Source organism: Dama dama, chromosome 3 (assembly GCF_033118175.1).
Source record: "Dama dama isolate Ldn47 chromosome 3, ASM3311817v1, whole genome shotgun sequence".
Lineage (NCBI taxonomy): Eukaryota > Metazoa > Chordata > Mammalia > Artiodactyla > Cervidae > Dama > Dama dama.
Window position 1 is genome coordinate 46276441 of NC_083683.1, and position 23079 is coordinate 46299519.

Genomic DNA, 23079 nt, shown 5'->3' on the forward strand with positions numbered 1-23079 from the left:
TTTTGGGTGTTTATACAAAAGAATTGAAATTAGGATCTCAAAGAGCTATTTAGACTCCCACGTTCATTACAGCATTATTCACAATAGCCAAGATGTGGAAATAATCTAAATGTCCAATGATGCATGAATGAATAGAAGGTGATATATATATCATCTTTTCTCTATCTATATATATCACCTTTTCTCTATGTTTCTAAATATACATATATATATTATACATATATAGTACAGTGCTAGTCAACCTTAAAAGGGGGAGAAATTCTTCTATATATGACAACATGGATGAAGCTCGAGGACATTCTGTTACATGAAATAAGCCAGTTGCAGAAGGAGAGATGCCATGTGATTACCTTTTGTGAGGTGTCTAAGTCAAACTCACAGAAGCAGAGAGTCAAACGGTGGCTGCCAGGAGCTGGCGGAAGGCGGAAGTGGAGAGTTGCTATTTAATGAGCATCAAGTTTCAGTTATGCAAGATGAATAAGTTCTACACATCTGCTATATAATATCATGCCTATAGTTAACAATACTGGATTGTGCCCTTAAAAACTCGTTAAGAAGGTAGATCACATATTAAATACTCTTACTGCAACCAAGCATTTTTTTAAAAAGTGCTCAAGAGGCATCAACCCAGGTCAACTTGCCCTCAATTCTATGCCCCTGCCTTCGGGGCACGGTTTGTGTTCCTTGTTTTCTTTTCTGGGCTCCATGCAACCCTTCCAGGACCCCAAGCGTGACGGAGCCCTTGGCATGGCATCCGGGTTGGAAGGAGGAGCCCATCGATAGCTGTTGGGTTGGCTGTGTCCTTGCTTGGGAAATGGGACCCTGGGTTGGCTCATGCTCTGACCTCTCTCCAGAAAAGCCTGCAGATCTGTCTTGTGCCAGTGACGACTATCAACTGTTCAAGCAAGAGGTCTTTTTTTCTTTTTAAATGAGACTGATCGAACACTTGCAACAGGCCCAGGACGTCTCCCAGTTTGATCACAAGTGCTGTAGGGAACCGGCTGCATAGCCTCAACCACACAGATACCACTGAAATATTTATCAGGCTCATGAAATAGAGCTTTCTACTCTGGAGAAAGAGAAGGGACATGGCCCATGTGAAGACCTACAGCATGTCACACAACTCAGGGAGTTTTATGTCCATCACCAAAGCCTTGCAACTCAGTAGAGGAGCTGCCATTAACCCCATCTGACTGGTTAGAAAACAGTAACTGAGGTGGGACCACATGTGGTTGAGAGCTGGGCTCTGGCTGATGACTGCCAGGTGTCACTTGACGTTGGGCAAGTCACTTCACCTCTCCAAGTCTCAGTTTCTTTATCTGTAAAATGGAAACAAGAGGACCTACCTCTGCTGTCAAGGGCTAAATGAAACAATCCATGCAGCACACTTACCTCAGTGCCCAACACTTAAATGCTCAATAAATTTTAGCTATGATTATTACTCCCCCAGTCACATTACCCTGCTTGCCACTGTTTCTAGGTCTCTTTTCCCCACCATTCTTCTCATGGTTCAGATGCATCCTTCCATGTTACTTCTGCAGGAATGTTTTGCCCCCTGTCAGCAACCTCCTGGAGGCTCATCCAAAGAAATGAATTTCTAATGGTGGAATCTTGAGCCTGGTGTCATCTTGGCCAAGGATAGAGGGCTGGGAAAGGGGATGGGGGTCTCTTCCTCTTTCTGCCGCTATTGTTTCTGTTAAATTTCACTCTTCCAGATGCAGTTCAAAAGTCACCTCCCCCAATCCCTTCTGATCTCCCAACCAAATATAACCACACCTCTTTCTGAACTTCCCCAAACCATAGTGTTGATAGCCATCAATCATGTATGGCTTATCTGAGGGATATTGGGGGACAAACAGCTGTCCCTCATCTACCTAACATTCTAGAAACTTATGGTTCTTTGTGAATGCAATACCAACTGATGCTGGTTGCAAGCTTCTGAACGATGACTCAGACAGAGCCCATTGTTACATAGTAGGTATGTTCGACTGCGAGCTCCTTGCGGGCATGGATGGGCGTTCTGCATCTCTGTCTCCCTGATACCCAGCAGGGAGCTGACACAAAGTAAGTTCTCAGCAAATGGTCCTGAATGGATGTGGATGGCAACAGCTCCAGTGTGTCAAGCCTACCATGTCAGGTGCTGTTTCAGCTTTTTCCATATGATGGTTCATCAAGTCCTCACAATTGCCCCATGAGGCAAATGTTAATATTCCCCACTAAAAAGTAAATCCCCAAAGGCAGAGAATTGCATCTTTTGTGTTGGCTGTTGTATATACATTAGTGCTTGAGATGTAGTAAGAACTCAGTAAATATTGGTTGAATGAATGAATGAAATCAATGGATATCCATTACTAAGCTCAGAGAAGTTTAGTGACTTGCCTAAAATCACTCATATAATAAGTAGCAAGGTCAGAATCCGCACCCAAATGGACCTAGATCCAAAACCTGTATACTCTACCACTGAACTCTAGCAGGTGGAAGAGACTGGGGAGGGGGGACTGCTGTAAGGATCAAGAGACACAGCCTACCTTTAAGGAGCATCTGGTGGAGAAGCAGAAATGCACACGCATAGAACACAGAACACAAAAAGTGATCATAACAACCTGTGACTATCCCAGGAATCAGGGAGGGCGGGCACCCACACCAAGACCCAGGGGGAAGGAAATGACTTCTCAGGGGCCCCCAATACTGCCAAGAGCAGCATGAATGCAATTTCACACCGTAAGCAATTCCCACAGCTGGAAGGTGATTCAGGGTGTTGGTGCCTGCCAGAGACGTCGTGTTCCCGTGCTTTGCAGACCGTGTCTGGGGAGGCAGTATGTCCTGGGGTGAAGGAGGGGGAGGCAGGAATGGACACCCCAGCATAGAGGAGTTGTGCAACCAGGCTATGACTGGCCTGGACAGGATGTTGGTTTCTTTGCTGTAGGGCTATTGGGGGTGGAGGGGGGAGAAGGGGAGGAATTTGAAAGGGCCTGCAAGGATAGCAGTGAGAGGGGTAGGGGGCCGGAGACCTGCAGAGTAATGGCAGGCGTCAATATCTGTGGGCCCTGGTATACGCAGGGAGGTGCGCTGGTACCCAGAGCAGGCCTGGACCACTGCCTCCTGCAGCCCAGCCTGAGATCTGCCTGCGCTGAGCCACCCAAGCTCCAGCCCCTGCCTCTGCGGTTCTCTCTTCACCCTCGGGGGCAGGTGCTGCTACTGGCTGGGTGTACTAGGGGTATGGGTGTGGATCTGGGGAGGGGAGATGGAATGGCTCTGATTGTGCCCACCTAGGAAGCCTGGGAACCCTTCCAACTTGTCCTCCACACCCATTCTAAGTGTTGTCATTTTGAATCACTCCTGGGCTGATGGTCCCCGAGCCGGGGTCACATTCACACTTCTTACCTTGGCACGGCCCCCAACCTGTCATGTAACATTGGGTTAGTCACTAGCCCTCTTTGGCCTTTTGCTTCTATGGCTGTAAAATGAGAAGTGACGCCTCTGTCCACACCTTCAGCCCCCTCCCCTGGCACCTGCCCCAAAACGGAACTGACTGGGAACCACAGCAGAACAAATATCCGGATGGGCCGCCACGGTGTGAACTTGACAGGGGAGGGGGTCTGAAACAGAAAGAGCGGGGGCCCATGAGCTCCCTTGCCCGAGGAGTAGCCCTGAAGACACTGATGTGTGGTCTTCAAATCTCTCCATTTCCACCTCAGCCTGGAGGTTGAAGATGGTGAATGGTGAGGGGGATTCTGGAGGGAGGTAAATAATTTCCTTCCATCCCCTGCATACCTCAGGTGATGCTCCAGGTCTGCTTGCCCTCCTCTTCCTTCCTTGGCCTCGATCTCCTCATGTCCCCGGTGATCCAGCCACTGTCCACACGCTAATGACCAGTGGCCACCCAGTCCGTGGCGACCCCACTGCTAGGCTCCATGAGGCCCCAGGACTGGGTTCCAGGGCAGGAAGGGCAGAGGTGTTCCCCTAGAATCCGTGCCTACTGTCCCCTGAGCCATGCAAGGTCCTGCCCAAGACCTCCGGCTGACCGCCTATGGGATATCACCACCTGGGTGTCCCACGGGCACCGCAAACTCAACCCGACCCCACCTGAGCACATTAGCATCTCCTCGCTTCTCATTATAGCACCATTCACCCAGGGACTTGGTCTCCAAGCCCCGGTCTCTTCTGATGCTCCTTCACTCCTTACCTACGTCCGGCCTCTTCCCAAGTGCGGTCAGTTCTGCTCCAAGCCATCTGCCTCCCTCCATCTTTGTCCCTGGATCATTTGTCTCACTTTAAAGTCACCAGACACATACAGAGTACTTGCTATATACCCGGCCCTGTTCTGAGCGCTTTACCAACACTAACTCTCAACCTTCACTTCACAGAAGAGGAACCTGAGGCAGGCAGAAGTGAAGCATCTCATGCAGGGCCCACACTTGAGCTCAGCCCAGCTCAGTCAGCCTGGGCTCTGAATGCCCATCACCAGAACTCTCCTGAAGTCTCCATGATGTCTCTGCACCTCCAGCCTCTCCCTCATTCAGTCCTTCCCACGTGTTGCTCACTTTCTTTTTAAAAAACTATTTATTTTTGGCTGCTCTGGGTCTTCATTGCTGTGTGTGGGCTATCTCTAGTGGCAGCGAGTGGGGGTTCCTCTCTTGTTGCAGAGCACGGGTCCTAGGGCGTGTGGGCTTCAGTAGTGGTGGCCCACTGGCTTAGTTGCCCCGCGGCAAGTGGGATCTTCCCAGGTCAGGGATCAAACTGGCCTCCCCTATACTGTAAGGCGGATTCTTAACCACTGGACCACTAGGGAAGCCTCCATCCTGCCCTTCTTGTTTAAGAAAATGCTTTAATGAAAAAGACGACTCCAGTAGTGTGGTCTTCCTGGAGCATGTGCTGGGCTGTGCTAAGCTGCTTCAGGCATGTCTGACTCTTTGCAACCCTACAGAATGTAGCCCACCAGGCTCCTCTGTCCGTGGGATTCTCCAGGCAAGAATACTGGAGCTTGTTGCCAATGCCTTCCTCCAGGGGATCTTCCTGACCCAGAGACTGAACCCACATCTCTTACATCTCCTGCACTGGCAGATGGGGAAAGCCCTGGAGCATGCCCTGCTCAAAAAAACCTTGAAACCTGCCCCTTCTCCCCTGGCCCCAATTTCCCTACTTTATGAGCATGGAGTAAAGCTCATTCCCTGGGCTGATGAGGATTCAAGGATGTGACCCCACAAGCTCCCAACTCCCCTGAGGAGCTCCTTACCTTTCTGGATCCCTTCAGACACCCCACGCTCTAACCTCCCCAACTACACTTTCTCCAGCCCTCATGCTACATGGGGGTGAGCTCTGAACGTGCTCGGGATGGATTGTTCCTCCTTGAGGAAAGACTGCAGATCTGATTCCTCTTTGAATCACTGTCCCCCACACAGTGTCACACAGAGGTAAGCATTACACACATCAAGAATGAATAACAGTGGAACAGAGTGCTTTATGAGGATGGGGATTAATTATTCATTCAACAACATCTGTGTAACTTTTAAGGTTGATAGCTTACTTGTTGCTGCTGTTTAGTCGTTAAGTCATGTCCAACTTTTTGAGATCCCACAGAGCCTTTGCGACTGCCAGCCTCCTCTGACCATGAAATTTCCCAGGCAAGAATACTGGAGTGGGTTGCAATTTCCTTCTCCAGAGGCTCTTCTTGGACTAGCGATTGAACCAGTGTCTCCTGCTTGGCAGGTGGATTCTTTATCACTAAGCCACCTGGGAAGCCCAATAGCTTACTTACAGGGAACTTGTTATGTGCTGGGCACTGTGTGAAGCCCTTTACAGATATCATTTCAGCCTCTCTACAGTCTTGTGAAGTCAGTACTATCACTGTCCCCCATTTTACAAATGAAGAAACTGAGGCTCTGAGAGGGGAAGTAATTGTCTGGAGTCAGACAGTCTTCAAGTAGAGAAGCTGGGATCTGAACCAAGGCCGCCTGACTCTCAAGTCTGTGAACTTGATCACTGGACTTCACTGCCTCCAGAGGCCAATGGAGTACTAGACAAGCATTCCAACTTCTGAATGATGAATGAAGACTACATAATGGGATATATAAGCAAAGTCAAGAGTCAACAAGTCCAACTCTACGTCAAGGTCATAGAGTTCAACATCTGAGAAACATCATAGCACTGACAATGTCAAAATGTCTGAAGAATATGAGAATTGTATATAATGTTGCACTTTCCTTAGCCAAATGTTTATCAAGCACCTACTACATCCATGCCAGGCACTATTTTAACCCAGGGGTGTAGGGCAAAATGAATCCTCTCATATAGTTGATGGGAGAAGAAGAGACCAAAAAACTAAACAAAAATAAATATCAGAGGTGACAATTGCCATGAGAAAAAATACAGCTGAGTCAGGAAAAGGGGACCGTCCAGTAAACTGAGTGCACATACACTGGTGGCATGGCTGCTTGTATGACATCAGGAAGATCCCTCCCCCTAGTAAGGTGATGTCTGAGCAGGGCAGCAAAGAAAGTGGGGGTGTGTAGAGATCCCAGGCAGAGGACAGAGTAAGTGCAAAGGCCCTGAGCTATGCTTGATCCAGTCTAGAACAGCCAAGAAGCCTGTGTAGCTACAGCTGAGGAATGGGGATACAAGGAGTAGGCAAGAGTCACAAACCCAGAAGGATGCCAAGGCCTAAGTAAATTGAGGCTCTGCATAACATTGTACGTTTGGATAATAGTAATAAAATTCATTCATTCCACATGCCTGGCACAGTCTTCAGCCCTGCTAACACAAAAACTGCTACAGACAGGATCTCTTAGAGACTAATGGGGAAATTGACAAACTCCAAGTACCACGTGACAGGTGCTATGTCAGGGCACTCTGAAAGTATAGAAGAGTACATCCAACCCAGACTAGGGGCCACAGAGGCTTCCTGGAGGAGATGGCACTTAAGCTGCCAAACAGGAGAAGGAAAATGCTCTGGAACACAGGATCAGAGAGGGAGGGAGGGGAAGGCCAGAACCTGGAATGCTGGGCAGAGCTTCAGCAGTGCCAGGGCCAGGAGGCAGCTTGTGGGAAGAAGGGGTCAGGGAGAAGGGCTGGGGAGGAGAGTGACAGGACAGCGAGGGGCATGGGGAGGAGACTGCGTCTATGGGGTGGGGGTGGGGGGCTGCGGACAAAGCCTCAGGACAGGGAGGCCCAGGTTTAAGCAAGTGTGTGGGAAGTTGGTAGTTTTGGAGTGGGAGATGGCAGATGAGTGGAGGTGGCAAAAAGACATCAACAATTTACCTGCCAGCCGAGGGCCCTGCTTTCTCTCTGGTCACTAGGCGGGTCAAGCCCGGAGACGACAAGGAAGCAGAAGGCAGGAGGCCACCCCGACCTGCACCAAATCTTGTTTTCTCCTCCCAACCTTCAGGGTTCAGATCCTTCTTTAGGCAGATCTCTGAGTCCTCACCCTGGGGCAGTTCAAGACACTCTCAAAGGAGATTCTTCAAATAATGATAATTCAAAAATCCACAGCCCTTTGTGGTCTTCAATGTGCTTCTACCACCATCACCCCTGTGTCTCACAGTACATCTAGGATGGACAGAGCTCCACTGTTAGCCTCCTTCCCACAGGAGATGCTGCAACTCAGAGAGGTTAAAGCTTTGTCAAAGTCACACGGCCAGTGGGTGACTACTCTGGGACTCAAGCCCAGCCCTTGAGGTTGCAAATCTCACACCAACACTGCAGCAACCGCAGAAAACAGGGCCCAGTGATGGCCGAGTCCCAAGGACAAGACTGGGGAATGGGGTGGGACCAGCTCTGGAAAGGGGAGGAGATGGATAACAGGGGTGGTGGAGGCTGAGATTGGAGGCAAAAAGGGAGCAATGTAGGGGGGTGGAAAGGTTTTGAGACAGAACTAGAGGCCTCTCCAGAAAGATCTGGTAAAATGTCCCAGCAGGGTTGAGAAAAAATAGAAGCTGCATCCTCCCACTGCCCATGTCTCTGTGACAAGGTCAGGAGGGGCCTCTTGCTTCCATTTCACAGGTGAGAAAAGGGAGGCAAGGAGAGAGGCCCACATGGTTTGCCTAAAGGCCCACAGGAACTTAGGGCCCAGGGAGGCAGTAGGGTAGACAAGACATCGGAGACTTTTCCCACTCCAGCTTGAATGACGAAACAGAGATGATGAGAGGGGAGGTGGAGATGGAGATAGAAACCAGGGCGGCATCCAAATAGGGAGGGGGGAAAGGCATAGGTACGATGGAGCCTGTCAGCGGCAGAGATGGTGCAGAGATAAGGCCCTGTCACCCAGCTCCAGTTACAGGCAGGCAGCATCAGCTGGTCGGGTGTCACGGAGTCCCCGCGCCTGCTCCCGCCCGCGCGGACACATCCACTTGGGCAGTGCCTCAGCGCTGAGCTCCCTGGCCCCCGGGGGTGAGGGTACCAGGGTGGAGGGGGCGGGAGGAGGGGGCGGTGCTCCTCCGCCTCCTCCTCCGCCGCCTGCAGCTCCGCAGAGGCCTCCGCAGCAGCCTCCTGGCCCGCCCCCTCTTCCCCCCACCCCCCGTGCCTGGATGGTACGCTCCGGTCCGCCTGGCCCGGCTGCAGTGGATGTTGCTAGAACCCACGCGGAGAAAGGAAGAGACGCAGGCAGGCTGCGGTGACCCGAGCGGCCGCCTCTGCCCCAGGGACCCCTTCCCCGAGAGACGGCACCATGACCCAGGGAAAGGTACCGGCATCTCCCCCACCTGCACCATCCTCCATCCTCAGGTTTCCCCCATCTCCCTGTCATCTTAAGCAAGCCCTCTGGACCACTGTAAGCATCTTGTGCTTGGCTCTTGTGCGAAGGTCCTGGGTAGTCCTTGCTGAAGTCAGAGGACCAAAAAGCCCATTTCAAGGAATGGGCTGTGGCCTCTTCCTGCCCACCAGGCTCTCCTCTCCTCCATCTACATTCCACCCATGCTTTGGCATCACAGGACCCTTCACAGATGCCCAGGTCTCCTTAAGGAGTCAGCTGAGGAGTCATGTGTGTGTGTGTGTGTGTGTGTATCCCCAGGATGAGCCCTGAGAAGCAGTCTCTATGTGGCATCCCCCTCTTTTGTCCAATCCCAACCCCAACCATGTTATACTCATCTTTTACACCCTCCACAGAAACCCCCCCTCCAACTCCCTGTCATCATTCCATTTCTGGATACAGCCCCTGTGGCTGAGGAGTTACTATGGCAACCCTGCTTCAGGATGTTCTAATTTTTGTTTTGGTTTTGGCCAGACATGGTACTGAATGGGACCGGATAAAACGTCTTCTCTTTTTGTTTCTGTTTTAGGCCTGAAATGCAGAGGAGGGGGACTGGGGCAGAGGCTTGGCTGGCCTAGTAGGGTTATGTAACATTGACAGCCTGTGGAATTATACAACCACCAGGGCCTTGGGCAAAGGAAGAAGGTCCTCTGGGGTGGTGCTAAGGATTGGGTAGAGGAAACAGAAGAAGGGCTTCCCTTTTGCTCCCACTTTTTTTTCCTCAGAGATGAGCCTCAGAGCCAATGGCATCTTTCCTGGGCTCTTAGACCCTCTTTTTGCCTTGTTTGCAAGCTCATCAGGCCAAAAAAATGATGTCATTGGGTGATACCATCTCCTGCCATTTGGGCAGACTTCACTTGGGAATGCTGGATGTGGGGAGGGCAGGGCCCAGGATTCTCTGGGGGGTCTGGTCAGCAGGGTGGTTCTTGGTGAGGAGGACCAGTGTGGACTGGGCTGAAGTCAGAGGTGATAATCCTTTCCCAGGCACGAGCTCTGGGTCTGGGCTCAGAGGACCTTGGTTCTGGTGGGCTGAAGTGGATTTTCCTGGGCATGACCCTTCTGATCTGGGTGATGAAGGGGATTGGCAAGTAGGAGGGAAGCAAATAAACCAGGACCCCATTCCCACAGGCCTGGGTTCTGAGGCCCTTCCGTGAGGATCGAGGGGTGGGGGTTCACCATGGGGAAAATGAAGCACTCCCCCCTCTGCGGATTCTTTCCCTCCACTTCCCACCCCTGCCTCCATCAGTCACTTTGCTGACGCTGCTTCCTGTCCTTGGATGAATGTATTGCCCCTGCCTCCTCCGCCCCCCACACCCCAGCTTGTTCCCAGGCTTTCTGATGATGAAAAAGGCCCCTCTAGTTCAGTGGCCCCCAGGGCTGGACAGAAGCAGAATATCCTGGTGTGGTTTCTTTTTTCATACCACCCTTGCCTCCCAAGTCATCTCTTCCCTGGCAGCCTCATTCGGGCCCTCAAAGCCTATATCCTCTCACCAAAGCTGAACTTGTACATTGTGGGGGCCTGTCATCCTCCATGGGACATTTCCCACTGGGCCTTAGTTTCCTTGTCTGTAAGATGACAGAAGGGGCTGAACAAGGCACTTTCCCTTCCATTAGTAACAGTCTGATTCTGTTCTGGTTTAAGGGAAAGAGGCTGAGATTTCCAATAAGAAAGAAAGAAAGAGTTAGTCACTCAGTCTTGTCCGACTCTTTGCGACCCCATGGACTGTAGCCCGCCAGTTCCTCTGTCCTTGCAACTCTCCAGGCAAGAATATTGGAGTGGGTTGCCATTCCCTCCTCCAGCGGACATTCCTGGTCCAGGGATTGAACCTGGGTCTTCTGCATTGCAGATTCTTTACCAACTGAGCCACTAGGGAAGCCCATGAGATTTCCAAAATGGACTCTTAGCCAAGGGCTTCTTGCCCTTCCACTCCCCTGCAGTCCCTGTTCCTCTTCCTCCTTTCCCCCTCTCCTCTCCTCTTTCTGTTTCCCTGATTTCCAAATCCCTGCCCTCCTTGGTCATCTCCAGCCCAGGAGAAAGAGGCCAGTCCCAGTGGATTGTGTCTGGGCTCTGCAGCCCAGTGGGCCTTGGCGGGCTTTGAGTCATTCTTCCTCTCTGAGCCTCAGTTCCCTCATTTAAAAACAGGGATCAAAATATAATTAGCAAGGTAACAGGGCGATTCAGTGAGAGAACCTTTCATTGAGTAATATTTTTTAAGGGCCTAGTCTGTGCGAGGCCCTTCTCTGCTCCCCAGGAAAAAGGTGAAACCGTATAGAGCCGGGCACTGCCCCAGGGACAGTGACCCCCAATGGTGGGCCCTCCTAAGAATTTCCTCCTTCCTCAGTTCTTACCCCTGTTCCAGTGTGTGTGCCTCTGGCCAGCCCCAAGCCTCCTAGAGCTCAGTTCTCCCATCCATAAAATAAGGAGATTCTTTTTTCCAGCTTTATTGGGGGTAGAATTGACAAATAGAAATTGTATATAGGGACTTCCCTGGTGGTCCATTGGTTAAGACTCCACGCTTCCACTGCAGGGGGGGGTAGGTTCAATCCCTGGCAGGAGAGCTAAGTTCCCACATTCCGCATGGCACAGACAAAAACAACAAAAAAAATTGTATATATCTAAGGTGTATGATATTTTGATGTACATGTAACTTGCAAAATGATCACCCCAATCAAGCTAGTTAACACATCCATCACTTCACATAGTTACTTTCTCTTTGTTTTTTGGTGGCAAGAACACTTATGATCTACCCTCTCAGCAGATTTCAAGGACACAATACAGTATTGTTAACTCTAGCCACCATGCTGTGCATTAGGTCTCCACAACTTATTCATCGTGCATAACTGAACCTTTGTACCCTTTGACCAGTATCTCCCCACTCCCCCCACCACCCCCTGACCCTGACAGCCATCATTCTACTCTGTGCTCCTGTGAGTCTGACAATTTTAGGTTCCATGTATAAGTGAGATCCTCCACTTTTTTCTTTCTGGGTCTGGCTTATTTCACTTAGCATAATGTCCTCCTGGTTCATTCATGCTGTTGCAAATGACAGGAATTCCTTCTTTTTTAAGGCTGAATAATATTCCATTGTATATATACCCCCATATAAAATAGGGGAACTTGTCTGCACCCCTGTCATTCTAGTAAGGGGAGAAAGTACCTGGGGGAATTCCAGAAGTGGAGGGGCTGGTGCGGAGGACTTGGGTGGTGCCCTGTCCCTGGTGACTTTCTCTGCCTCTCCTCCACAGCTCTCCGTGGCTAACAAGGCCCCCGGGACAGAGGGGCAGCAGCAGGCGAATGGTGAGAAGAAAGAGACTCCGGCAGTGCCCTCGGCCCCGCCCTCTTATGAGGAGGCCACCTCTGGGGAGGGGCTCAAGGCAGGAGCCTTCCCCCCGGCCCCCTCGGCTATGCCTCTCCACCCCAGCTGGGCCTATGTGGACCCTAGTAAGTCTCTTGGTTCCTGGAGGCAGGAGCCTCCGGGGAAGTAGTGGGCCCGTATGAAAAAAACCTGTGTAGGAGGAAGTTGCCCAGAAATAGATGCACTGTGTGGTTGTCAGATGAGGCTGTGATGTCAAAGGTTTGGGATTTCTGGAGGACTGTTCTAAGGATACCTGGTCAAGGAGAACTCCATGAGAAAAGAGAGATACAGTTTCTGCAGTCAGTTCTCTTGGGTAGGGAAGAGGGGTTTTTTTCAAGTCATCGAGCTAGGACAAAAAGAGGGAACAGATGGGGGAGAAAAACCAGGAGCTGGTCTAGAAGAAAGGGATGCAGAGTAGGAGTGGGCAAGGTTAGAGCAGACACAGGAAGAAATAGTGCAAGACCACAGTTGACCGTGGCCTCAACTGGGACTGGCTCCCTGTGAATGGGATGCAGTCTGCTTACATGCGGGCTGATCTGAAACCTGTGTGCATGGAGGCCCCAGGGTTGTTGGGAGCTCCGACCTGAGGATCCCCTTCATCCATCACTCTCCTTGACTCTTTCCCTTCCCCGGGCCTTAACTGGAAGCAAATACCAGCTGTAGTGGGATTCCCTGGTGGGTCAGACGGTAGAGAATCCGCCTGCAATGCAGGAGACCAGGGTTCGATCCCTGGGTTGGGAAGATCCCCTGGAGAAGGGCATAGCAACCCACTCCAGTATTCTTGCCTGGAAAATCCCATGAACAGAGGAGCCTGGTGGGCTGCAGTCCATGGGGTTGCAAAGAGTCGGACACGACTGAGCAACTAACCCACACCAGCCTCAGCATCTCTCACAGCCAGGTACAGTTCCTAAGCAGACCCATGCAGGCTGACGCTAGCTCCTTGCAGACTAAGAATCATGGCTGGTAGGGACCCCTCTGTTAGGCTGAGCAGCCTGGGGAAACTTTGCCTCAGGGCTGGGAACATACAACCCCCCATGAGCTGTAATGAAGTCTTCCTCAGCCCCTTCAACCTCCCTCAACAGCCCCTCGATCCCCTCCCCCACCGTGAGTCCCCACCCCCACCCCCAATGGAATTCTAGAAGCGACCCCAAGAACAATGCCTCAGACAGAGTCTTGACTCACAAGGAGTGGCCACCATGGTTCGCACCTCCCACCACAAAGCTCCTCGGGCCAAGCAGACCCACCCCACCGTGACCTATTGGAGGGCCTACGAAGGTTTGGTGTTCATGGGAGCCCTTCCTACTGCCCCTGATACCCACAGGACTGCTTTTTCTCTCCTTTTCTCCCCCTCTGTGGTCTGGACATTTGGGCTTTGGCAGGAAGTGTAGACAGTACACAGAGGAGTGAAGGATAAGAGGTTTAGGGTCTTCAAGCCCCAGGCTGGCAATGGGTCCACCTCCCTCCCCACTTCCTCATTTCCTGTGTCCTGGTTGTCAGGAATGGCTGCCGTAAGGAATGTTTTCCACAGAACTGTCAGGGCAGAGGAAAGCAGCTCATTTCAGTCGGCAGATGACAAACATTTCCTAAGCCTGAACCAGGCATCGTGTCTGGCACTGAGCTGGTTTCTAGGGATGCATTGATTTGCAAGACCTGCACTCACAGAAGTGATTGTGTAGACAAGTAAATGGACAACCACCACACAGGGAAACAGGTGCGGTGATGGAGGCCTCAGCCATTCAACTAACCTGCCCGACAGTCAGGGAAGACTTCCTGGAGGAAGGGATATCCACTTGGAGTCCTGAAGGATGGCATGTGTTAGCTTGGTGAAGAGGTGGGAAAATGAGTGTCCGAGGTTGAAAAAAAGAATATGCAGAGGCTCAGAGGCATGCGAGCATATCACTGAAAAAAAATATAGTCCCACCGAGAAGAGTAGCAGGGAGCAGTGAGCAGTGGAGCTGGAGGGCTCATGGGAGGCTGAGGAGGCTTTGTTAGGGAACTGGAACTTGAGTAAAAGGCAGTGTGTTAGTCACGAAGTCCTGTCTGAGTCTTTGTGACCTCGTGGACTATAGCCCACTAGGCTCCTCTGTCCATGGAATCCTTCAGGGAAGAATATTGGAGTGGGTAGCCATTCCCCTTTCCAGGGGATCTTTCCAACCCAGAGTTGGAACCCCCGTCTCTTGGACTGTAGGCAAATTCTTTACCGTCTGAGCCACCGGGAAAGCCCAAAAGGCAGTGGGGAGCCATCAAAGAACTTGAAGCAGGGCAGTGCCAACATCAGCTTTGAAAGACCAAGACAGAGGCTATTGTGGTGGAGGGTAAGGTCGGGGAGAGCTGGTAGGGATAGTTGGGGAGAATAGAGTGGACATATTTGAGGCCTTAGAAATGACCCAGATGCAGGATGAAGAGGTTGGTGTGGTCAGCATCAAGCACAAAGTTTTCACTTTTATCTTGTTTCATCGCCAGTAGGTGGGTATCACCGATCTCTATCATACAAGGGACTCAGAGAAGGCTGGTGACTCCCTTAAGGTCACATAGCTAGGCAGTCTTGAGGACTGATCCACATGTTTTCCTACGGAGCCCATGCTTTTCTAAAAGTCTAAGTTCTAGGACCAGGCTCCCAAACTTCACCTGACTTTATTTCCCCTCCAATCACTGCCCTTCACTGGTTCCCAGCTAGAGCACCAGCAGGTCTGATCTTCCCAGGAGTCTCCACTTCCCACCCCAAGGGCCTCAGAGCAACCTGGGGTTGGACCAGTGACCTTGGGGATGTGCAAGGTGGCCCTGGGGGAGTGGCTGTCCCTCTCTGAGTCTCAGTCGAGAGGGAGCTAGAGTGTCCAGGGAGGGGGGTGGGGGGGCACAAGAGGGAAAGACCACATCTCTATGAAAGAGTGTGGCCCCCAGGGAGCCCCAGCTGGGGGTGGGGGCAGGAAGAAGGGGGGTGGGGAGACAGTTCTTTCTAAGGATTCGGAACAGGAGAGGTGAGAGGCACCCTGGGAAAGGTCTGGGACCTCTGTGCGAAGAGATGGGGTGGGGCGGGAGGTTTGAGAATGAGGCTGGAGAGAGAGGCTTTGCCTGGTCCTGGGAGCCAGTCTGACAAATGCTCTGAGCAGGTGGCCGTGGAGGGCAGTGTTCACATGTGTGTTGGGGGGCACTCATGGCCCTCCCCCTGCCACCCAGACAGCAGCTCCAGCTATGAGAGTGGCTTCCCCACTGGAGACCATGAGTTCTTCACCACCTTCAGCTGGGATGACCAGAAGGTTCGCCGAGTCTTCATCAGAAAGGTAACTGCCTCCCCCAGCTCTCCCAGACTGGGAGGGTAGGCGGGAAAATCCGCTTGAGAAACCCCTGGCCCAACCCTCTGCCCAGAGGCCGCCCTTCTCCCCCTCACTGTGATCCCAGCTGATAGTACCTGCTGGTAAATGGGGGCATCCACCACCCCCTGCTGTGCCTGAACACCTGGTCTCTTCTCTCCAGATCCCCTGGGTGCAGGCTGTGGAGCATCTTTGCTCTCTTTTCTTCTTGGCCTGGATTCCTCCCAGTGACTCTGAAGATAGAGGGTGGAGGGCATAGGATGCGGGTCTGGAGGGTAGATCAAGTCACCAGGAAGCTGGGCCCACCTGATCTTGGCTGGGGGCCTGAGCCCCCCGGCCTCCAACAGGGTCCCCTAAGCTGAGAGGAACCCCTTCCTGTCACCAGGTCTATACCATTCTGCTGATTCAGCTGCTGGTGACCTTGGGTGTCGTGGCTCTCTTTACCTTCTGGTGAGTTGACCATGTGGACCAGCACGCTCCAGGAGTGGCGGGCCCAGGCCTGGGGTTGGGGGGCGGATCCAGCATCAGATAGGGCTGGGGATGTTTGCCTAGGGATATTTGTTCAGGGCAGCGGCCCCCCTGGTGCTGGGAAGAACCTTAGACTGGGTACATGGAGGGGTCCTCCATCCAGTGGGGGTGGCCCCATGCTTTCCGGGCAGCGAGTGTCTGTGAAGCAGCTGTTCCTCTCAGACACACCAGCCCTACACCCAGGCATGTCCGCGTCTCAGCCCAAGACTGTGGCTGGGGTCCCCTGCCCCCCAGGGGTGCAGTCACTCCTTTCTTTCTCTGGAGAGAAAGTCCTGTGAACTGGGGGCGGGGGGCAGGTGCAGATGTAGAACCAGAAATGGAGACAGAGGGTCAATTTGGATTCTCTCTTCCTCCCTTCTCTGCAGTGACCCCGTTAAGGACTATGTCCAGGCCAACCCAGGCTGGTACTGGGCATCCTAGTGAGTATTCCACACCACCCACCCCCCTCACCGGGAGCCCCCATGGCGGCACAGGGTGGAAGGTCTCTGCTGACAAGTCCCAGCCCATGGCCTCTCCCCACGCCATGTGGACTGTCCTCACAGGAGCACGGCCAGAAGGGCCCTTCTGAGGTGTTTAGGTCTGAGGGGGAGGGGAGAGAGGGGTGTCGGTTCTGGAGCCTGCATAAGGAGGGAAGGGTGGAGCTGGAGTCATGGCTGGAGAGACCCAGACCTTGGCCCTGAGCAGGAGGCTGGGACACCTTGGCCTACACTAATAATAATGTTGCTACTCTTATTAACATAGTTGTTATTAGTGCTTACGAATTATTAATCATAATAGCTGCCACTTATAAAGTGCCTAATAAGGGCTGGGCATTGTTCGCTGTGCTTGATGTACAGTATTGCATTTGCTCAGGTCTACTGGGTATAATTACCTCAGAAAACTCAGGCTCGGAGAGGTTGAGTTTGCCCAAGGTCACACAGGTAGACAGTGGTGGAGCTGGGGTTCAAACCCAAGATTCAGGTTGAGGCTTGCACTCTTAATCCCTCTGCTTGGCAGACTCCCTTCCCCTCGAGCAGTCAGCTCCCGCCTAGCCTATACGCTGCAAGGAACATGGCAAGTAACTTGAGAGAAGGCTATTCTGACCCTCCCAGGTGGGCGATTAAGACACTGTTCTGGATAACGCCAGGCCGGACCACCATAGGCTCAAAGCAGAACTACTGTCAGCAAAGTCTCCTTCAGCACCCATTGTGAGGCCAGGCTGGAACTGGGGCTGCTGGGAAGGCAGCCTCTGCAGGGCCAGGCAGCCTATGAAAGAGGAGGGGCAGCCCTCAGTCCACGTCAGGGGACGCGTACCTCAGAGGGGGGGCCAAGAGGATTGGGGACTGGAGTGGCTTAAGCAAAAGCGTGTGTGGGAGCTGGAGTGGGAGTACATGGGGTACATTTGCTGAGTTAGGGACCAGGCTGGCAGAGCACTGCAAGGTTCCGTGGAGGGGAATCTGGGACACCCCACAGAGCAGTGGGCCTTCTGGGATGCAGGCTCCAAATGCCCACCAAAGGAGCTTGAGTACTACAGCTGTCCCAGGCCCATTATTGAATAGGAATCTGGTGGAAAATATAGGCTCAGCCCAGAGCTTCTTGGATCACCCGAGCCCAAAACAGTCCCACAGTGGGCCTTGAGATAACATAAGCCAGCCCAGAGACTGACAAGAAGGAGACATCTTGGCCTCTGGGGCTCTTTAAGAGCCCCAAGCTGGGGGTCCCAGGGGAGGAGACATTCACACCCAAAGCCTTTCTTAGGGTGCAGGACAGAGGGCCTGTCTGCAGACCAGGCAGGGAGGCAAGCGTCTAGGGGAACCGGGGACACTAATGAGGGTAAAGCTAATGAGGCCCCAGGGACTGCCACCCCAGTCGGCCCACGTGGCGGGTTGGCATGACTCCCGGCACGTCGGCACCTCCTGGCAGCCTCTGAGCCCTGAGACCTCGAGAGTGGAGTTGCCGGGCCCCTCGTCAGGCCTTCTGTGGGGGAGTCTTCAGGACTGTGTGCCCTGAGCAGATGGAGCAGGGGAACAATCCAAGAATAAGCAGCTCAGGAAGTGGAGGCAGAGTCAACCCACTGAGGGCGGGTGTGAGACTCTGACCTCTGAATGCCGAGACTTAGCATCCTTCCTCCTCAGCATCTCCAGGCAGAAAACAGAGATGCTGTGCTGGGCTCAGGGATGCATGGGGGTGGAGAGAAGCCGGAATTGGGTCTGGGCCCTGTGCTTTCCATGGAGCATGGCAAAGCCTTAATGGTGCTGATGAATTCACCACTGAGATGCTGTGCTGTCCTACAAAAAGCCAGCCTGTGGCTCTGTCCTTCCAGCCCCCTCCCCACCTCACCTTGGTCCTGAGTCTGCCTCTGGGTCGGACACCTAGCAGGGCTGACATCTAGTGGGTCTCACCCCCTCCAAGTACCAAGCCATTAATAGGGATAAAAATGAAACAGGTCTTTTTCTCTGTATGAGACACTGTGCCATGGGATTTGCAGATATTTTTCATTTGATCCCTAACAACAACCCTCCCAGGCAGTTATGGTTATTATTACCATTTTATACATGAAACAATTGAGGGTCAGAGTGAAGATGTTGCTTCCTAAGCAGCAGAGCCAGGATTGAAGCCTGTATCTCTGACTGCAAAGCTGTTGCACGTCCCCTCCCTGCCCAGCAGCCTCCCCCACAGTCAGGAACTGGTCCCGGAGCAGCGTAAGTTGGGAGACAATGCTGGGTTTGGACGTTGGCCTCCACCTGAGCCTCGTGCCTCTGTGTTGACATTCTGTAAATAGACCATGGCTCCAGCTCAGGCCCTGGGGCCCTAGATCTGACGAGTCTGTCTTTCTCTCACTTCTTCTGTGACTCGTTCTCCACTCCCTGGGATGGCCGCCTACCAGCACCCCCACCCCCAGCCCTCGCTTTCTCCAGGCCCCAGTTACCTTCCTCAGTGGGCTCTTGCCTTACTGTCTGATTGCTTCCTCTGAGCCGTGGCAGCAGGAACTGCGTGCCTCCCTGCAGCGGGGCAAGTAAGGACCATGGGTTGGAGGTGGGGGAGCCAGGCAGAGGAGGACAAATGTGAGCCCAGAACTGGGGGGGAGGTGGGTCCCAGCGTCTCCAGGAAGCTGTCAGTCAGCCAGGATCTAGTCATAATAACAACAGCTCTCATCCTCAAGTCCCTGCCCTTCACCAGGCCTTGGTGCTCAAGGCTGGACTGGGAGCTGCCATTCAACTCTCACTGCAGCCCAGTGAATTGGTCAGTATTCCTATTTTACAAAGCAGGAAGCTGGGGCTCTGCAATTAAGTAGTTTGTTCAAGGTTACACGATAGTGGTGCCAGAGCTGGGATGTGAAATGTGAGGGTCAGGCTCCCGAGGTCCCTCGTCCCCGGGCTGCCCCCAGGGGTGACCTGCCCCCAAGTTACCCGTCCCTCTGCCCTTCCTCCCAACCACTCATCTTGAGGGTTGAGGAGCTCTAGACTGGAGAGAAAAGGAGGTTGAGCTTTGCCCTCAGGAAGCGTCCAGTCTGGCCAGGGAGACAGGCCCCACACCCAGGATACACATAGACTAAGGTATTATTATTATCATTATTGTTGAAGTGACTGACCTGTGACTCAAGGGGGACCCAAAGAGAGCAAGTGCTGGAGTGTTTCTTAACAGCTGGGGCAGGATGATGCCACGGTCCCTCACAGAGCAGGATGTCTTGCAGCAGCCCTGGTCACAGCACTGAGAACCCCTCCATCACCATGACAACAGGGATGCAGCAATTGAGAACCACTGAAGAACAGGGAAGGGTGAAGACAGAGGGCTCCTGTTCACCAAATCCAGTAGGCTTGTCTCAACCCCTGCATTCCCTAAGTTTTTCATCCAGGAATATTTAAAGATCGCCTAACCCGTGCAAGGCTGAGGATTAGATGATAGGTTGTTCCAGATGCTATACCTGGGTGCGGATCTGATGAGCAGTCCTGTGGGGTATGAGGTGCAGGCTTTGGTTGAGTTCTGCCCATGGTGCACAGAGCAAGCCCCTCCAGCCCTGGCCACAGGCATCCTCGCCAGTCGGTCCTTTCCATCAGGGGCAGAGGGAGGTGGTCACCCTGTGAGGATGCGGAGGGTGATGAGAGGGTAGATGGAGGGGCGGACTATGGTGCGGGATGGGCTGGAGAGGTAGGCGGGGAGCAGATCACGCAAGACATTGCCAGATCTTTGGAATTTTAAACAGAAGAGTCACATGATGGGATCTGCCTATAGCTTGGAGAGTGGCAGTCAGGGTTGGAGGCAGAAGGACCAGATAGACAGAGGTGGCTCAACCTAAAAGGGTGGTTGCAGGAATGGAGAAAAGGGAGCAGATTTGAGAGCTGCCTAGGTAGAGGACTTACAGGTCCAAGTGATTAGTTGGGTGTAGCAGGCTGGGAGTTAACAGCTGACTGAGCTGCTGGGTGGGTGACTCCAAAGCTGCAATGGGGGGTGCCCAAGAAGGAGCAAGGAAGGGGACAAGTTCAATTCTAACCTTCTGTGTTGGGCATGTTTCTAAATGTGTCTGTCCAGTTGGCAGTTGGTTATTCAGGTCTGAGGTTGAGAAGGAAATTCTAGATCAGAAATATGGGTGTGCAAGTCACGAGCATCTGCCTGATAAAGGGAGTCCTAGAAATGAGTGAACCCACCCAAGGGGAGCAGGAAGGGAGACAGCCTGACAGAAGAGACCTGGTGCTGAAAGGGGTGGAGAAGGAGTGACCAAGGGAGTTAGGCGGGGACCTAAGGCTATGTCATTGTGGAACCAGGGCAACAAGGGAGAGATCAGATATTGAGAAGCCAGGAAAGATAAGGATGGATAAGTGTCAACTGGACTCAACAAGGTCATAGTGATGTTGCAAAGATAGCTGTCTTTAAGCTGGGGCTCAGGCTGGTTTGTTGAGTTGAGGAGTGATCATGAGATGGAGAAAATGCCGTGAACAGAGACAACTTTTTCAAGAAGCTTGGCTGTAAGGGTGGATAAAGTAGCAGTAGCAAGAACCATGAAAGGTATTGTTTAAAGATGGAGAACAGCTGAGGAGGTGTGTGAGGGAGAAGACGTGGTAGTCAATGGCAGGACAAGGGAGGGTATGGGACCCAGAGGCTTAGGGGATTAGTCTGCGATGAGAGGAGGGACAGGAGGAAGGGCACAGAGATCCATGACACAATGTTTCCAGGTGGCAGACAGGGAGCCAGGGGCGCCCCACCTCATCTCAGATCTTCCTGGGACACATCAGGGCAGACCAGGCAGGAGACTGAGGCAGCCTGGGAGGTTTGAAGATGGAGGAGGATGGTTGGCACTGCTGCCATAGGGGATGGGTGAGAGAACTGAGGAGAAAGATGGGGAAGGATGACAGGTGCCATGTCTGATGGCACATTGGGAACTGGAGCCCATGCATTGGTGTTGGCACCCATCTAGGTAGGCATGAGCATGCCCCACCCTTGGGTCCTCAGCCCTCATCTCCCACCTCCTGGACTGGTCTCCATCTCCACTGCTCTCCAGAAAATCCTCAATCCTCAATCCTCAATCCTTGTCTCTGGGTTTGACTTGAGCTTCCTGCCAGTCTCCTGGTGGACATGGCCACCTGGTTCAGAAATTCATGCCATAGGTACTTCTCACTGTGCCAGGTGCTGGCAGGAAAAACAAGATCGTTACAAGTAGCAACAGGTCCAGGGAAAGGCCTGAAGGAGGCAGTGTGGGGTAGTGGTTATAAGTGAGGACTCTGGCACCAGAATGCCTGGGTTCTAACCCTGCCTCTGCCGTGTGGTAGCTGTGTGACCTTGGACAAGTCAGCTGGCCTCAATAAGCCTCAGTTATAAAGTGAAGAACATGCTTCACAGAGATGATGTGAGGATTATATTAGTTAATATTCATAAAGTATGTTTTCTCTAGCTGGCACATAGAAAACACTATATGAACTCCATATATGAAACTATATATATACACACACATATATATGCATGCGTGTGTGGGTGCTCAGTCATGTCTGATTCTTTGCAACTCTGTGGACTGCAGCCTGCCAGGCTCCTCTGCCCATGGAATCTTCCAGGCAAGAATACTGGAGTGAGTTGCCATTCCCTATTCCAGGGGATCTTCCCGACCCAGGGATCAAACTTGCATCTCTTGTGTCTCCTGCATTGACAGGTGGCCACCTGAGAAGCCCATATATATATATACATATATATATATATATATATATATATGTTTGTGTATACACACACACACAAGTTATAAGGTATTATCTGGAGGAAAACCACTTTGGATTGGGTGGTTAGCTATCCTATGGCACCCAAGATTCATTATTTCTAGCAGTAGGCTCATCTTATTCCCCTTCCTCTCTTTTGGAACTGGACTATCACCCGGCGCATTACAAGATTCTAGGATGGTTGTGGGCTTAACCAATCCCCTGCCTCTGCCCCGCAGCACCCTGCTTGGTGACCTGTGGGCAGAGAGTGGGTTGAGCAGGGAACTGAGTGGAAAGCCTTCAGGAAAGACCAGCTGACTCCCCCGTCTGTCTGTCTCTCACAGTGCTGTGTTCTTTGCGACCTACCTGACCCTGGCCTGCTGTTCTGGACCCAGGTAATGATAGTGGAGGGGGGAACTTGTGGGAACATGAGCAGGATTTTGGAAGTTCTGGCCCCGGTCCTGCCTGCCACCAGTACTCTGCACCCTAAGAGAGTCCCATTTTCTGGACTCTGTTAAGCAGGCCTGCCTTTCCCCTGTTTCCTTGGCACTTCAAAGGTGAGGGGAGGGTGAATGTACAGCTAGGGGCCCATGGGGATGTGCCCCAGGAGTGGGGGTGAGTTTCCAGAGCCCCAGTCTGTGCTTCCTGCACCCCCACTCTTCTCAACTCGGCGGCTTGCCTTACAGGAGGCATTTCCCCTGGAACCTGATCCTCCTGACCATCTTTGTAAGTGACGTGGGGGTATCTGGGGACAGATGCTGTAGTGATGGAGGGAGGAGGGATGCAGCGTGAGTTTCGAGGGCCAGGAGTTGGAACCAGCCAAGGTGAGGTCACTGAGGGAGGCAGGGGTATTTTCACCCCACTTTTTCTTCAAAGACAGTTCACCGTCTCTTTTCAAATGAGCTTTCTCTCTTCACTCCAGCCACTCTCTCTTTCCACTATGATTGTGTTTTTAAGAGGTTTGTGTGGGAAATCCTAGAGCT

The 23079-nt window shown here is 52.4% G+C and overlaps 1 protein-coding gene across 1 annotated transcript in view; it reads left to right on the forward strand.

Annotated features, from left to right (window-relative positions):
* Positions 1 to 8528: 8528 nt before the first annotated feature.
* FAIM2 (Fas apoptotic inhibitory molecule 2) overlaps positions 8529 to 23079 on the forward strand; it is a 35972-nt gene continuing 21421 nt past the window's right edge. The window contains exons 1-7 of the mRNA XM_061128226.1: positions 8529 to 8677; positions 11990 to 12185; positions 15277 to 15380; positions 15796 to 15860; positions 16304 to 16357; positions 22441 to 22491; positions 22783 to 22822. Of these exons, the coding sequence (XP_060984209.1) occupies positions 8663 to 8677; positions 11990 to 12185; positions 15277 to 15380; positions 15796 to 15860; positions 16304 to 16357; positions 22441 to 22491; positions 22783 to 22822 (525 nt within the window). The 5' untranslated portion in view covers positions 8529 to 8662. The remainder of the gene's footprint in view (positions 8678 to 11989; positions 12186 to 15276; positions 15381 to 15795; positions 15861 to 16303; positions 16358 to 22440; positions 22492 to 22782; positions 22823 to 23079) is intronic.